General features: G+C 42.8%; 1 protein-coding gene across 1 annotated transcript in view; it reads right to left on the reverse strand.

The window, feature by feature from the left end:
* Positions 1-1,389: 1,389 nt before the first annotated feature.
* Positions 1,390-14,904, reverse strand: part of LOC134573609 (uncharacterized) — a 106,815-nt gene continuing 93,300 nt past the window's right edge. The window contains exons 24-27 of the mRNA XM_063433393.1: positions 14,086-14,189; positions 8,447-8,579; positions 4,679-4,728; positions 1,390-1,767 (exon numbers count right to left, since the gene is read on the reverse strand). Coding sequence (XP_063289463.1) covers positions 1,606-1,767; positions 4,679-4,728; positions 8,447-8,579; positions 14,086-14,189 — 449 coding nt within the window. The 3' untranslated portion in view covers positions 1,390-1,605. The remainder of the gene's footprint in view (positions 1,768-4,678; positions 4,729-8,446; positions 8,580-14,085; positions 14,190-14,904) is intronic.

Genomic DNA, 14,904 nt, shown 5'->3' on the forward strand with positions numbered 1-14,904 from the left:
GTCCTGGGAAGAGATTCACAAAGTTGTGACATGTTGGAGGATTATCTCTCTGACTCTCTGATTCCTGCTATTCTCTATAGCATATTTACTAAACTATCTCAATATGGCCATAAAGATAATGAACTACAGCAAATCACTACATAGTGAATCGAGTGAGTTCAGGTCTCTGATGGCTGTAAACGGTCAGTTATAGAGCAGTATAACTGACAGTGTGTGGTTTGCTTCTCTGTATATATGGTGCTAATCAAAGGTAAAGTCAACATAGAGAGATATGTTAGAAAGATACAAGTGACTGTTTCCACCAGATACCATTTTCTTCTAAAAAAAAAATAGCGTGAGCTGTAACTAACTGGGTTACTGTGATACCAGGCACATATCCATTATTTGTGGGGCCATGCTGATATTCGAAGGAAAAACAAAGCACTATTAAGTAATACTGTAGATATTAACAGATAATAACAGAAGTAAAAAAACTAAATAATGAAAATTTAAACAAATTAGTCCCCTTTTCTCCAGCACAGAGTCGCTCCCTGTGCTGCCGCAGCCTCCTCTTACAGTGATATCATCCTGGAGATATGATTCCAGGATTATGGGCCAACTCAATGCTCCTGACAGAGTAGCATTGGGCACCTTAGGCGCACGTGCAGTGCTCGCCACGATCCGCCTAAGATTCTGCCTTAGAGAATATTGAATACAATGATTCATTATGGCCGACTGTGATGGCACTGTGCATGCTCACATGACACCACGGTATTTTACAATATGAGAACCAGGAAGTAATATTCCAGGCTCTCATAGCCAGAGAATTTGGAGGTCAGGCTTGAAGCGGCGCAAGTACAGGGTTTTGGGGGCGAGGTGAGGGAGGCCAGCACTGCAAACTTTATGAAAACTTCAATAAAGTTCAAAAAAGTTATTAAAGTGCCTACAGCATGCCTTTAATAAAAGGGACAGGGCACTGGGAGTTAATGGTGTTTGACAAGGCTAATTAATGTAGCAAGTGGAGATACTACCAGCCCTACCTGTATTGAAGAAGATAGCACTCACAGGTGGATCCCGATTAATACTTGTCTGTCATTTCATGACTTCAAAAATAACAAAAAATATAGGATAGCAAAAACATATGAAAACATCCACTACCTTTGGGTGTTTTGTCTTTGTCTAATCAAATTCTATAGTTTAGCCAAATTGTCAGTAGGCGGCTGTTTTCATTTGATTTTTTTCTTGCGTTTTGGGAAAGAGTCAGTTACCCCCAATTTTTTTTTCTCTGCTGCAAATTCCAGTCTCTAAAGGACAGATCTTTCTAACACTGCTTCTAGTAGTTAATAATATACTTTGAAAGTTCTGGATACCTTCCACACGTGTGCTTACTATTAGTGGATAACCAATGTATTTATTTATAACCAATTATTTTTATTATAATTTTATATACAATTGAGCTCACATACCTTTTACTGGCAAAACTGTAAGTGACTATTAAATTGTTACTACATATGTCATAAGCACAAAATATAGATTTTTTGGAAGCCGTTTTATAAAAAGAAAGTACATGGCTCCATTTTCATTCCTTCCATCACAGAGTCACCCGGATGTCCAAGATCATGGTGTTCATTTGGGAAGGTAGGTAAGTTCTTCTGTCACAGTCTTCTCTATCCAGGGCAGCATGGACAAAATGCTGATATGGAAATCCCGGGAAAGTTCTGGGACAGGAGTTGTTTTCCTTTTGGTGCCAATACAATGGTTCACAGATCCCCAGCTTATAATTCCTACCTATAGAAAGAGACAGGAGACAGATTGGGAATTAAGGAAACGCGAGAGTTTTCGAATGATATCGTCTCACTGCGCAGTCTGAAGCTCATCTATGGCTTCTATAGTTCACTGGATTAAGGCATTTACAACATAAACAAGCCAACTAAACAATAAACACCTGCTAACTATAATCCCTAACTCTCCCTAAACCTACAGGACAGGATACACTGTATTGCTGTTTTATCCCTTCACGTTACAGCACCAGGTACAATAGTGTCTCTCAACCTCTATAATGATGCCCATCACAGATGGCACTATAATGATGCCATTACTTTTTAAAGGCTTATACCAAGCACCATGACCACTTCAGTGGTTTGAAGCGTTCATGGTGCCTGGAGTCTGTATGTGCAGCGGTTTGCTATGAAGCACATACAGTGTTTTATCCCTATTCTGCCTTATAAATCCATCTCAGGCAGTTTCATTGGGGCCTCATTAATCATCCCAGGACAAGAGTTGCAGGCTGGCTAATGTCATTTATTCACATTTTTCTATGCACAGTTACATTTATTGACCAAGAGCAGTCAGTTGATGCGTAAGGGTAAGGGTACGTTTCTAAAATAGTTTGCCCAATTACAGGAGACAGGGCCAGGATACTTTTAGCTGGACTGTAGTGGTTATGTTGGTTGGAGTAATCCAACAAGGCTAGATATAACATTTTAAAGAGACTCTTATCTGTTAACATTACTAAGGGTTCAATTACAGTCACTTGTTTGATTATTATCAACATGTAAATGGTTGTCTATTAGTCGTTAACAATGTCGTTAACAATGTTGACACCAATACAATCCCACTGTTCCAATACTTTTGTACCTGCATGGCTTTTTCAATTATCAGATCAGTGTAACAGCCCTTGTTTGAACAAACACCACAGGTACCTCCTCCGAGTTGAGAATATGTGCAAAAAATGCCACCAAACCTTTACTAACAACTGCATGTCAATCAGTTAAGCCAACTAAAGGACAAATAAGCCCTTTAACAACAAAATAACCTAGAAAAATATATACTATATCGAAAACGTCTGATTGAAAGCTTAAAGAAATATTCACACATACCAATGTTAATTTGGAACACAATATCTTACAGACAAACATGCCACCCATTATCATAACTATGGTACTGTAACCTTGTTCTTTTTGTGTCTCGGGCATGTTGTTTCTTTAGATTATTATAAATACATTTTTTTTTTACTCCCCTCACTTCCTCCCTGCCTCCCCGCCCCTGTCCCTCTTTTCCAAATATCCTTGCCCTATTTCTTCATACTCGGCTATATTAGTTTGTAATATTTATTGATACTGCATTTATAAATGTTAGAGCTTCTTTTATTGAAGGCATTCACAGAACTAGACTCGGAATGTAAGGGTCTGTTGCAAGCTTTTAAATCAGTGGTGTCCAACCAATGGCCTGTAGTCCGCATGAGGCCCAGGACTGCTAGCAGTGTGGCCCGGCTGCCGTCCACGCTGCAGGGCAGCATGGGAGGCAGGGAGCCCATTCCATTTTGTGCTCCTCCTGGACAGCTCCTTCTTGTGCACTGCAGTGAGCCGGCTGCCAGGATATGTCATCCCGCCATCGGCATCACTGCTGGGGGCGCGTGGGGGGCCTGGGCAGGAAAAACGCAGAGGTCCCAGCCCAGCAGCAACCATTTGTCACAAAGAGCAGAGGATCCATTCCAGCCCTCCCTGAGCAAGGTAGGGAGGCTGGGTGGACCTCTTTAGTACTAGATGTGTGTGATTTTAGTGTATGTTTTGTCAGTGATTGTGTGTGTGTGTGGGGGGGGGGGGTCTGTGGATATGTCTCTGATTGTGTGTGTAAGTTTGGGATAATGTGTGTGGGTCTGATTGTATGTGTGTGGGTCTGTGATTGTATGTATGTGATGGTGTATAGGTATGTGATTGTATGTGTGTGTGGGTGTGTAATTTTCTGTGTATAGGTTTGCATGTTTGTGTGTGTGTATGATTGTGTGTATAGGTTTGTGATTGTATGTATAGGTCTGTGATTGTGTGTTGGTATATCTGGGATTGTCTGTATAGGTCTGTAAATGTGTGTGGGTCTGTGATTGATTGTGTATGTATGTGATTGTATGTGTGTGTATTTGTGATTGTGCGTATAGGTCTGTGATTGTGTGTGTGTATAGATTTGTGATTGTGTGTATAGGTCTGATTGATTGATTGTGTGTGCCTATGTATATACATGTGTCAGTGTTTTGTAGCTAGCTCCCTAAGTTGGTAAATATGCCAATCCCACATAAGGTTAACAAATAAGGGAGTTATCTACTAAATAATTACAATATCAACATTAAGAAAAGAGCTTTTAAAGTTTTATTACTTGTATACATTATCTGTATTATATATTTGATGTGTGGCCCAAAACAATTCCTGTGTGCTCAATGCGTCCCAGGGAAGCCAAAAGGTTGGACACCCATTTAAAGGGTTACTCTAAGCACCATAAGCACTGCTGTAGTGGTTATTGTGCCAGGAGTCCCTGGAGCTATCGTAGGGTAAGCTGTCAAACAATTTATGAACAGTTTGACACTTACCTGGCTCTGTCAGACACTCACCGTCATTCTGATCTTCAAAGCTATGCTAAAGCTGAATGCATATTTCCACATTAGCACACAATATTTTGACATTCATTTGTTCAGTGTCCCTTCAAGCTTGTAATAAAAATAATACACCAGTTTTCTGCATTAATGTAAATTTAGATGAACCAAGAAAAATTAGAAACAAATGATTCTGACAAGCCATTTTTGTTTCTCCACGAGCAAGTCTACTGGATTTTATAGTTTCAAATTCCAAAGAGAAAAAAATGGGGAAATTATCTCTCACAGCTAAACAGAGACACATACAGATAGAAAGATGCCTTGTTATGGTCTTACCTGAATGTATCGTTTTTTATATTCAATGATCAGGGGACCACCAGAATCTCCTGTAACAAGTGGATACGATGGAACATGGTAAGTATTGAGAAGTCAGACAAATCAAGGAAAAAGCAGAGTGGCAGATATTATGTGTGATATAGGATAGAATTAATGCAGTGAAGGATTCATGGGAATCACGGGATTCTAATGGAAAATAATGTGTTCTATGGGCATAGAGGGACTAAGAACAATGAATGAAATGGCAAAAAAATGTAGGCGAGAAATGGAAGCAATGAAATAATATACAAGTAAGTAGAAGTATAGATCAGGGTGTTGCAGTGGATGTGATCTACTTGGATTTTGCCAAGGCATTTGATACGGTTGCTCACAATAGGTTAGTCTTCAAACTAAAAGAATTTGGTCTAGATGAATATTCTTGTTCTTGGGTAGAACATTGGCTTAAGGATAGAGTACAACAAGTTGTCATTAATAGTACATTTTCAAGCTGGACAAAAGGGGTAAGTAGTGTCCCTCAGGGTTCTGTTTTGGGACCGCTTCTATTTAACATATTTATAAATGATCTTGAAATGGGCATTGAAAGCCATGTATCAGTGTTTGCAGATGACACAAAACTTTGTAAAGTAATAAAATGTGAGCAGGTTATTGCTTTGCTGCAGAGGGATTTGAATAGATTGGGGGACTGGGCACTAAAATGGCAGATGAAATTTAACGTAGAAAAATGCAAAGTTATGCACTTCGGCGTTAAGAATGCACAAGCAATTTACACCCTAAATGGTAGTGAACGAAGGATAACCACACACGAAGGATTTGGGAATTGTTATAGACAACAAATTAGGTAGCAATATGCAATGTCAATCTGCCGTTGCTAAGGCCAGTAAGGTTTTGTCATGTATAAATGGGGGCATAAATTCTCGAGATGAAAATATAATTTTGCCTCTTTATAAATCGCTGGTAAGACCACACCTTGAATATGCTGTGCAATTTTGGGCACCTGTTCTAAAGAAAGATATCATGGCACTAGAAAAAGTGCAGAGACTAGCTACAAAATTGATAAAAGGAATGGAGCGTTTTAGTTATGAAGAAAGGTTAAAAAATTTAAATCTCTTTAGTTTGGAAATACGGCGCCTGAGAGGGGATATGATAACATTATACAAATATATTCGGGGCCAGTACAAACCATTATCTGGAAATCTATTCATATACAGGGCTATACATAGGACACGAGGTCACACATTTAGGCTTGAAGAAAGGAGATTTCATCTAAAGCAAAGAAAAGGCTTTTTTACAGTGTAGCGGAGAGCTGATTTCTCGCAGCTATTCTCCACTTTAGATCCAAGGAAGGCTCAGGAACAAGTCATTAGTAAATCCACAGCAGAGTTTCCAGCAGGTAAAAAGGTACAGCAAAATCCCCACAGCACTCCCAATAACTGGACGACACACAGTTTCAGGAGTAGAACTGACAATCATTTATTCCAAGGTTTCTTATAAAGCCTGCTCCCATGCAAGGGAGGGAACTACAGTAATTAGGACAGTAACCAATGCAGTGCTTGTTACCTCCCACACCTCTCCTCCCCTCAGAGTGAGTCATAATCCCCTTAACTTGTACAGTACTTTACCCCAAACCTGGATGTACCCCTAAACCATCACATATCCTTAATATTAGGGTACCGCTAGGTAGCCCTGATCTGGGTGAATATAATATCAAAAATTCACCCAGATCGGACCAGTGGTTCGGTAGTTACAGGAAGGTGAAGTTTGACCGACCGCACACGAGTTGGTATCCGAAAAGGGTTCCATGAGAATGGGCCCTGCGGTCGGTCTCCGTTCGGCAGTTAAAACAGACATTTATAATGGCCATCTATACTTAAATTCACCTAGATAGTGATTCCCTCATTCGGTACTTTGTTACTACCGAATGGAGATTCGTTAGGTCTCTCCGTTCGGCAGTTACGGAGCTCTGGAGGTCTCAGCGGTGTTTGGTTGTTTGAGTGTCCGATTTGAGTTCCAGACACTCGACGACCAAACACCGCTGAGATTTTCATGCGTAAGATGGCCGCCGCCACGTGTACGCATGCCGAATGGCGGCCACCCAGATACAATGTTAATGAGCCGGTTAACTTGCGGTTTGGAAAGAATGTGAACCTTAATTGCTGGCACACTTCTCTCCGGGGTGGTCTCTCTTCGGTAGTTTCCATAAGTGTATATAGTACGGATGGAAACTACCGAATAACATACAATTCACATATATTAAATAGACGAATAGCAATTTCAACATAGGTAAAAATATAACGAATACAGTCACACAGGCATTTTGCAGGACAGGCTTACTGCATTCCGCTACATACAGTAAGAGCAATAAGGATATTGAATTCTTTGCCGGAAGAGGTGGTTTTGTCAGTCTATACAGATGTTTAAACTGAAATTGGATAAATACTTGCAAAAACATAACATACAGGGATATAATTTATAATTAGTGGGGAAATAGCTGCTTGATCCAAGGAGACATCTGACTGCTATTTTGGAGTCAAGAAGGATTTTTTTCCTAGTTTGTTGCAAAATTGGAAGCGCTTCAGACTGGGTTTTTTGCCTTCTTTTGGAGTCTTGCGGTAAGCCCTCTCATGATGGTGAGGAGATCAAAGATCTCCCTCACCGGCCCACTGGCACTTAGTTCCAGCAGAGGGAGGGAAGGGCCTGGGAGACCTCACATACACAACACCTCACACACACACACATCACCTCTAAGAAACACACTGCACCCCACACACACACACACACACTGCACCCCTCACACACTGCACCCCTCACACACTGCACCCCTCACACACTGCACCCCTCACACACTGCACCCCTCACACACTGCACCCCTCACACACTGCACCCCTCACACACTGCACCCCTCACACACTGCACCCCTCACACACTGCACCCCTCACACACTGCACCCCTCACACACTGCACCCCTCACACACTGCACCCCTCACACACTGCACCCCTCACACACTGCACCCCTCACACACTGCACCCCTCACACACAGCACCCCTCACACACACACATCACCCTTCACACACACACTGCCACCCTCACCCACACACAACACCCCTCACCCACACAATACCCTTCACACACTGCACTCTTCACACACACTGCCCCTCCCACACTTCTCCACCTCACACACACACACTGCCCCACTCACACACACGCAGCACCCTTCATACACACACAGCACCTCACACACAGCAACCCTCACACACACACACATAGAAAAAAAGTAGAATAGAAAAAAAGGGAAAAAATAGATTAATTTAAGTACTTTTTTTGTTTTTTTCAAACCTCCCACCAATTACTGCAGCACTGGTGGGCGGTAAGGAAATTTTACAGTCAACAAAGCAATAAGGATATGGAATTCTCTGCCTGAAGAGGTGGTTTTATCAGATGTTTATCAGATGTTTAATCTGGATCAATACTTGCAAAAACATAACATACAGGGGTATAATTTCTAATTAGTGGGGTAATAGCTGCTTGATCCAAGGAGACACCTGGCTGCTATTTTGGGGTCAAGAAGGATTTTTTTTTTCCTTGTTTGTTGCAAAATTGGAAGTGCTTCACACTGTTTTTCTTGCCATCTTTTGCATCAACAGCAAAAGCATATGTGAGGAAGGCTGAACTTGATGGACACAAGTCTCTTTTCAGCTATGTAACTATGTAACTATACAAGTAGAAATAAATGAAATTATACATTAAGTAAAACAAATAGAAGGCATTACCTTTACATGTTGGGGGTTCCACATGTGGATCTGTCCCCCCTGTGCAGAGGAACTGATCAGTCACCATGTCACGAATGTCAGCTATATCCTTGAATTCCTTGACTTGTTCTGTAGCTCGGAGGCAGGCCAACCTCTGTGGAATGATACAGTGTAAATTGAGGGTACAAAAAAAGCTCAACAAACAGGAACAGAAAACTAAATGATCAGTCTTTTTTCAGTAAAATGACTATGCTATAAAACGGAATGGCTAACCAGGTAGCTGATGCCATAAGCCCATAAAGATGAATTAGAAATGCAAAATGCTAAGTAACACAAAGTTTACACGTTGGTAAAACATTTCAATCAGGTGGGATGCAGTAGCCAGCTCATTCAAATTTTAGGAAAGTGTCAGCACTAACATGGCTCTCCGCTCCCCACCATGATCTCCTTACCATGTTCTTTGTTTATTTGCCCTGCTTGGGAACATTCCTGTTCATGTCACTCCATTCCAGCAGTGCCGGCTAGGCAGTTAGCTCAGCATTCACAGCGCATGCACTATGGTTGCTGTGGGCGGATTGCAGAGGGATTCCTGTGGAAGGTCTCTTTGGCTCTCCTGGCTCTCCCTGTCTCCCGATGCCAAGGAATTGGGAGACAGATGAGAGAAAAAACTATTTTAAATAGGTTATCCTAAAAATCTAGACATTTGCTAGCAAAGCTGCTAACACAATGTTAGGTGCAATTTTAATCTCTTTTAAAAAAAGCTGAAGTTGTTTTTTTCCAGGAAAGGATCCCTTTAACATCTACTTCAGCTAAGTGTAAAGTAGAAAAGTTAGTGACATTATAATTTAAAGCCATTTTTATCGCACCATATTCTGCAGTTCTGTATAATAGGTAGCCAAGAAACAATACTAACAAAATATGTTTAGCATGCGGGAACACTAGGTAAAGAGCCAAATAAGCTTACATGACAATGAATTGCAAAACAAGCTTGTTGTTTCCTTAAATGGACACTATGGTCACCAAAACAACTTTAGCTTAGTTAAGCAGTTTTTGTGTATAGATAGAAACATAAAAATATAGAATGTGACGGCAGATAAGAACTATTCAGACCATCTATGCTTTCCTATGGATGCTATGCGTGAAGGAGGCATTAAATGCCTCCAGCGTCGCAGATGCACCTCTAGTGGCTGTCCGGAAGACCGTCCTGAGGAAAAAGACCGAAGAAGCGTGGGTGATTAGACTCGAGATTTTAGTATATGCAGAACTTGCGCTCGACGACGCATACCAGGCGATACAGTGGTACGCAGCTCAGTGTGTCCCCAAGATGGCAGAGTATGAGTTCCCAGAAGGCGGAGGTTACGCTGGCCCTGGCCTATTTTGGGATAATATTGACGATGAGGACTTTGGGAAAGCTACCGACTCTCGTTTTTGGGACCTGTGTTACGACCGAGAAGACATGCTGGGGCTCCCTAGCGCTATTGACCTCGAGGCAGACATACAGTATTTGGTCACCAAGGAATGGAACCTGGAGTGGGATTACCTGCGACTCATCAATGAGGCCAGGGAAGAGACAACCGGTCCTCTTTCCCAACAGCAACCAGCGGTACCCGAGGTAGCAGACCTCCTAGACTTGTCCTGCGAGGATCCCCAGCTGCAGTGTGTCCCAGGGAGCAGAAGGTGCCGACCTTCCTCCCCAGCGGCAGTGTGAGCTACAGGGAGCTGATGAAGGTGTCGTCCTTCCTCCCCAGCGGCAGTGTGTACCCCAGGGAGCAGAAGGTGCCGTCCTTCCTCCCCAGTGGCAGTGTGTGTCCCAGGGAGCAGAAGGTGTCGTTCTTCCTCCTCAGCGGCAGTGTGTGTCCCAGGGAGCTGAAGGTGCCGTCCTTCCTCCCCAGCGGCAGTGTGTACCCCAGGGAGCAGAAGGTGCAGTCCTTCCTCCCCAGCTGCAGTGTGTACCCCAGGGAGCTGAAGGTGCCCCAGCGGCAGAGTGTCCTGCAGGGATCAGACACCGTCAGTCTCGCACCCCAGCAGCAGGACAAAATATTGAAAGAGGAGACAGCTGGTCCCCCTCTCCACCAGCAGAGAGTGTCAGGGAGAGGAGCCTGCTACCCCCTCTCCCCAGCGGCAGGTTACAGTTCAGAGAGAGGAGCTTGTTACACCCTAACCCACCAAGGGGAGATGTTACACCCCCCAACAGTGCAGATGGTATCGTAGTCTCTGTACTTGCAGCACAAGTGGTAGGGAAAGTCGGCACTGTTCCCCAGCCACAGAGCTGTGTATCCAGAGGGGAGACGGTCGGTCTCCCCCTCCCACAACCAGGCTCCAACCAGGCTACTTCAGTGGTAGCGCTGGCACCAGGGCAGAGTACCGCTGGTCTCTGCCCACTCCGCAACCCACCAAGGCAGTCGACCAGCTCCCCGCACAGCCGTGGTGAGGCACCTGGACATGGACAAGTTCCCACGTTATCCAGGTGGAGTAACCATTTATTGTGGGTGGGCTGTACTGCTGTTTGTACTTCATGGGTGGGTTGCTGGACTAACCAGGGCACTGACCGGCAGGAGGTCAGATACCCTGTTAGTCTGGGGGTGAAGTGTGGCGAAACCGACCTCGCCACGTGTCCTGGGAGGGGGCTGCTTGCCCGCCTCTTGCCTTTAGACTATGGCCCCTGTTCTTTTTCCCTGGTTTGTGCCTTTCTGCGGACTGTTAAAGCCATGCTACCCAAGATAGCTATGCCATGGAGCCCAGCCGTATACTGAAAGACTGTATGAAAGACTTTGGCTCCATGGCATTTAAACTGTATGTATGTGATCTGAGTGCCATTCATCTAATAATGTGCGCTCAGATCTAAGCTATCTGGGGATATGTAGAAATGTGTGCCTTATGTACTAAATGTATCAGTATGCAATTTTATGTCTTTTACTGTCCTTTTGTCTGCCATGTGGGTAATGGAGTTTTGCCTCTGTCCTTGGAGATAATTAGATTCCTTCCCCAATTATCTCCAGGGCAGAGAGGAGGGATTGGGAGGTAACCCTTGTGGTGTATTGTGTAATTGTTGTAAATCCCTCCCTTGCATGGGAGAATCCTTGATAAGACAGTTTGTGTGAATAAATCAGTAGTTCCTGCTTAACCCTCAAAGTGAAGTGTTGTCTCATTCTTGGGGGGAATTTGACTGTATGCCGATTGCCAGGAGTGTAAGCTGTTCGTATTGCTTTTCCTGTTCGGCTGCTTCCAGGGTTCGTGTGTTTCTTGTTCGGGAGTTGGTGATTTCGTGCAGTTTGGAGTTCGGGAGGTTGGTGATTGCAGTAGCCGCTTGTCTGTCTGGAGGGGATTATCGCCTAAACGGTTTTTATCCTCTTGTGAGCGAAACGGTCCGTTACATACATGTTAAGATCCTTTAACCTTTCCTAGTAAGTTTTATCCTGCAATCCATGAACCAGTTTAGTAGCCCTTCTCTGAACTCTCTCTAAAGTATCAATATCCTTCTGGAGATACGGTCTCCAGTATTATCAGCAAAAAGACACACCTTACCATCAAGACCTTCTGCAATATCACTAATAAAAACATTAAAGAGAATGGGTTCAAGTACAGATCCCTGAGGTACCCCACTGGTAACTAGACCTTGCTTCCAATAGACTCCATTGACTACAACCCTCTGTTGCCTGTCACTCAGCCACTGCCTTACCCATTCAACAATATTGGAATCCAAACTTAAAGATTGCAGTTTATTGATAAGCCTTCTGTGTGGAATCTAGGTAAGCAATGTCTACTGCACCACCCTGATCTATTATTTTAGTTACTGAATCAAAAAAAAGATTAGTTTGGCATGATCTCCCTGAAGTAAACCCATGTTGTGTCTGATCTTGAAATCCATGTGTTTTTAGATGTTCAACAATCCTACCCTTTAACATGGTTTCCATCACTTTCCCCACTACCAAAGTAAGGCTTACTGGCCTATAGTTGGCCGACTCCTCCCTACTAGATAATGCTTCTGAAGTTTCACTGCTCAATCCACTGCCATTTAGGAGTTAAATCACATTTGTTTCTATGTACGCAGCCCTAGCCACACCTCCAATGGCAGTGATTGACACAGTCTGAATGAAAACAAAATGGTTTCATTTTTAATCAGATAGAAACTTACTTTAAAAGTTTATATCTCCTGCACAGTATATTGAACTTTAATCACATACAGGAGGCTCCTGCAAGGTCTAGCAAGCTATTAACAGAGCAGGAGATGAGAAATTCTAAATTAAACAGACTTTGCAATAAAGGAAGTGTTTGGGAAGGCTGTGTAAGTCACATTCAGGGAGGTGTGCCTAGGGCTGCATAAACAGGGTGATTTATCTCGTAAATGGCAAAGAATTGAGCAGTGGGAATGCAGGAGTATGATCTATACACCAGAACTGCTTCATTAAGCAAACATTGTTTTGGTGACTATAGTGTCCATTTATTGAATGGTGGCCGGTGTCACTGGAAAAAGACAAGAGTGGTGCTTAGCAAACATTAAAATCAGTGCTGGACCAAGGAAATCTATCATTTTCACAGCTACTATATGAACCTACTGTTAGTCTTAACACTACGTAACAGATTTTCTTTGTTAACTAAAATATGGAAACATGCCTTTAACCCCTTAAGGACCAAACTTCTGGAATAAAAGGGAATCATGACATGTCACACATGTCATGTGTCCTTAAGGGGTTAAAGGACCACTCTAGGCACCCAGACCACTTCAGCTTAATGAAGTGGTCTGGGTGCCAGGTCCAGCTAGCTTTTACCCTTTTTTTTAATAAACATAGCAGTTTCAGAGAAACTGCTATGTTTATACTGAGGGTTAAGCCAGCCTCCAGAGCCTCTAGTGGCTGTCTCATTGACAGCCGCTAGAGGCGCTTGCGTGCTTCTCACTGTGAAAATCACAGTGAGAGCACGCAAGCGTCCATAGGAAAGCATTATGAATGCTTTCCTATGCGACCGGCTGAATGCGAGCGCGGCTTCTGCCGCGCATGCGCATTCAGCCGATGACGTCGCGAGGAGGAGGAGGAGGAAAGCTCCCCGCCCGGCGCTGGAGAAAGAGGTAAGTTTAACCCCTTCCTTCCCCCAGAGCCCGGCGGGAGTGGGTCCCTGAGGGTGGGGGCACCCTCAGGGCACTCTAGTGCCAGGAAAACGAGTGTTTTCCTGGCACTAGAGTGGTCCTTTAATCTCTGCACTCAAGTACAAAAGAAAGGCAGTCAGCTGCGTGATGTGTGAATGTGAAAGGAATATGAGAAACGACCAAAGAGATCTGGGAAATTGGGGAAGATGTATGTGATCACAAAGGAAAATGATCAATCATTTTATGGGTTAATAAACCTGTATCAATTACTATTGCTTACTTTAAAGTTTCTATTCTAAAAACTATATATTGTTAATCTAACATGTCTGCTACATTCCTTTTCTAAGATATAAAAATATAATTTACCATACAATTTCCTTGTGCTAGGACAAAGTTGAATCAGATTTGAATACAGAGTAAAGTTTCAGACCAATTTTACTCAGCGTTTAGTAGCCAGGGACAAACTATCCTATATGCCTCCTTGACAATCCCACCACTGAGGACTATGGATTGATAAAAAGTTTATAAAAACCTAGAGGATTCCTTACGAAAGCGTGTGTCTTAACTCTGCCCTTACCGTATTTCCTGACTTTATTGTCACATCCTTCTGCTCCATTAATTTCTTGTCTTCCTCCGCTATAAATAGTGACTTGATCTGCTCTTCCTTAAATAAAAAGTCCTCTGTGGGAGAAAATATTATTATTAGTCAAGGAATTAACACCATTTCATCTTAGCTTCATTTCTTATTAATGGTGTCTGTTTGCTGAGGTTCTCTCTCCTTTAATCTCACTATTTGACCAACTTCCTTCTATTCCGGCTGCTTTCTTTTTACCACCTCACTTTTTTCTACCACTTTTATCTTCAAAATTGTGGTGCCTGTCTCTCTTCACACACTTACTCCCCTGCTCTCCATCCTCCTTTATTCAATCCCTATGTTCCTGTTCTCCATTGTCCTTTATTCAATCACTATGTTCCTGTTCTCCATTCTCCTTTATTCAATCACTATGTTCCTGTTCTCCATTGTCCTTTATTCAATCACTATGTTCCTGTTCTCCATTGTCCTTTATTCAATCACTATGTTCCTGTTCTCCATCCTCCTTTATTCAATCACTATGTTCCTGTTCTCCATTGTCCTTTATTCAATCACTATGTTCCTGTTCTCCATCCTCCTTTATTCAATCACTATGTTCCTGTTCTCCATTGTCCTTTATTCAGTCACTATGTTCCTGTTCTCCATTCTCCTTTATTCAATCACTATGTCCCTGTGCTCCATCCTCCTTTATTCAATCACTATGTCCCTGTTCTCTATCTCCTTTATTCAATCACTATGTTCCTGTTCTCCATTCTCCTTTATTCAATCACTATGTTCCTGTTCTCCATCTCCTTTATTCAATCA

This window comes from Pelobates fuscus, chromosome 9 (assembly GCF_036172605.1).
Source record: "Pelobates fuscus isolate aPelFus1 chromosome 9, aPelFus1.pri, whole genome shotgun sequence".
Classification (NCBI taxonomy): domain Eukaryota; kingdom Metazoa; phylum Chordata; class Amphibia; order Anura; family Pelobatidae; genus Pelobates; species Pelobates fuscus.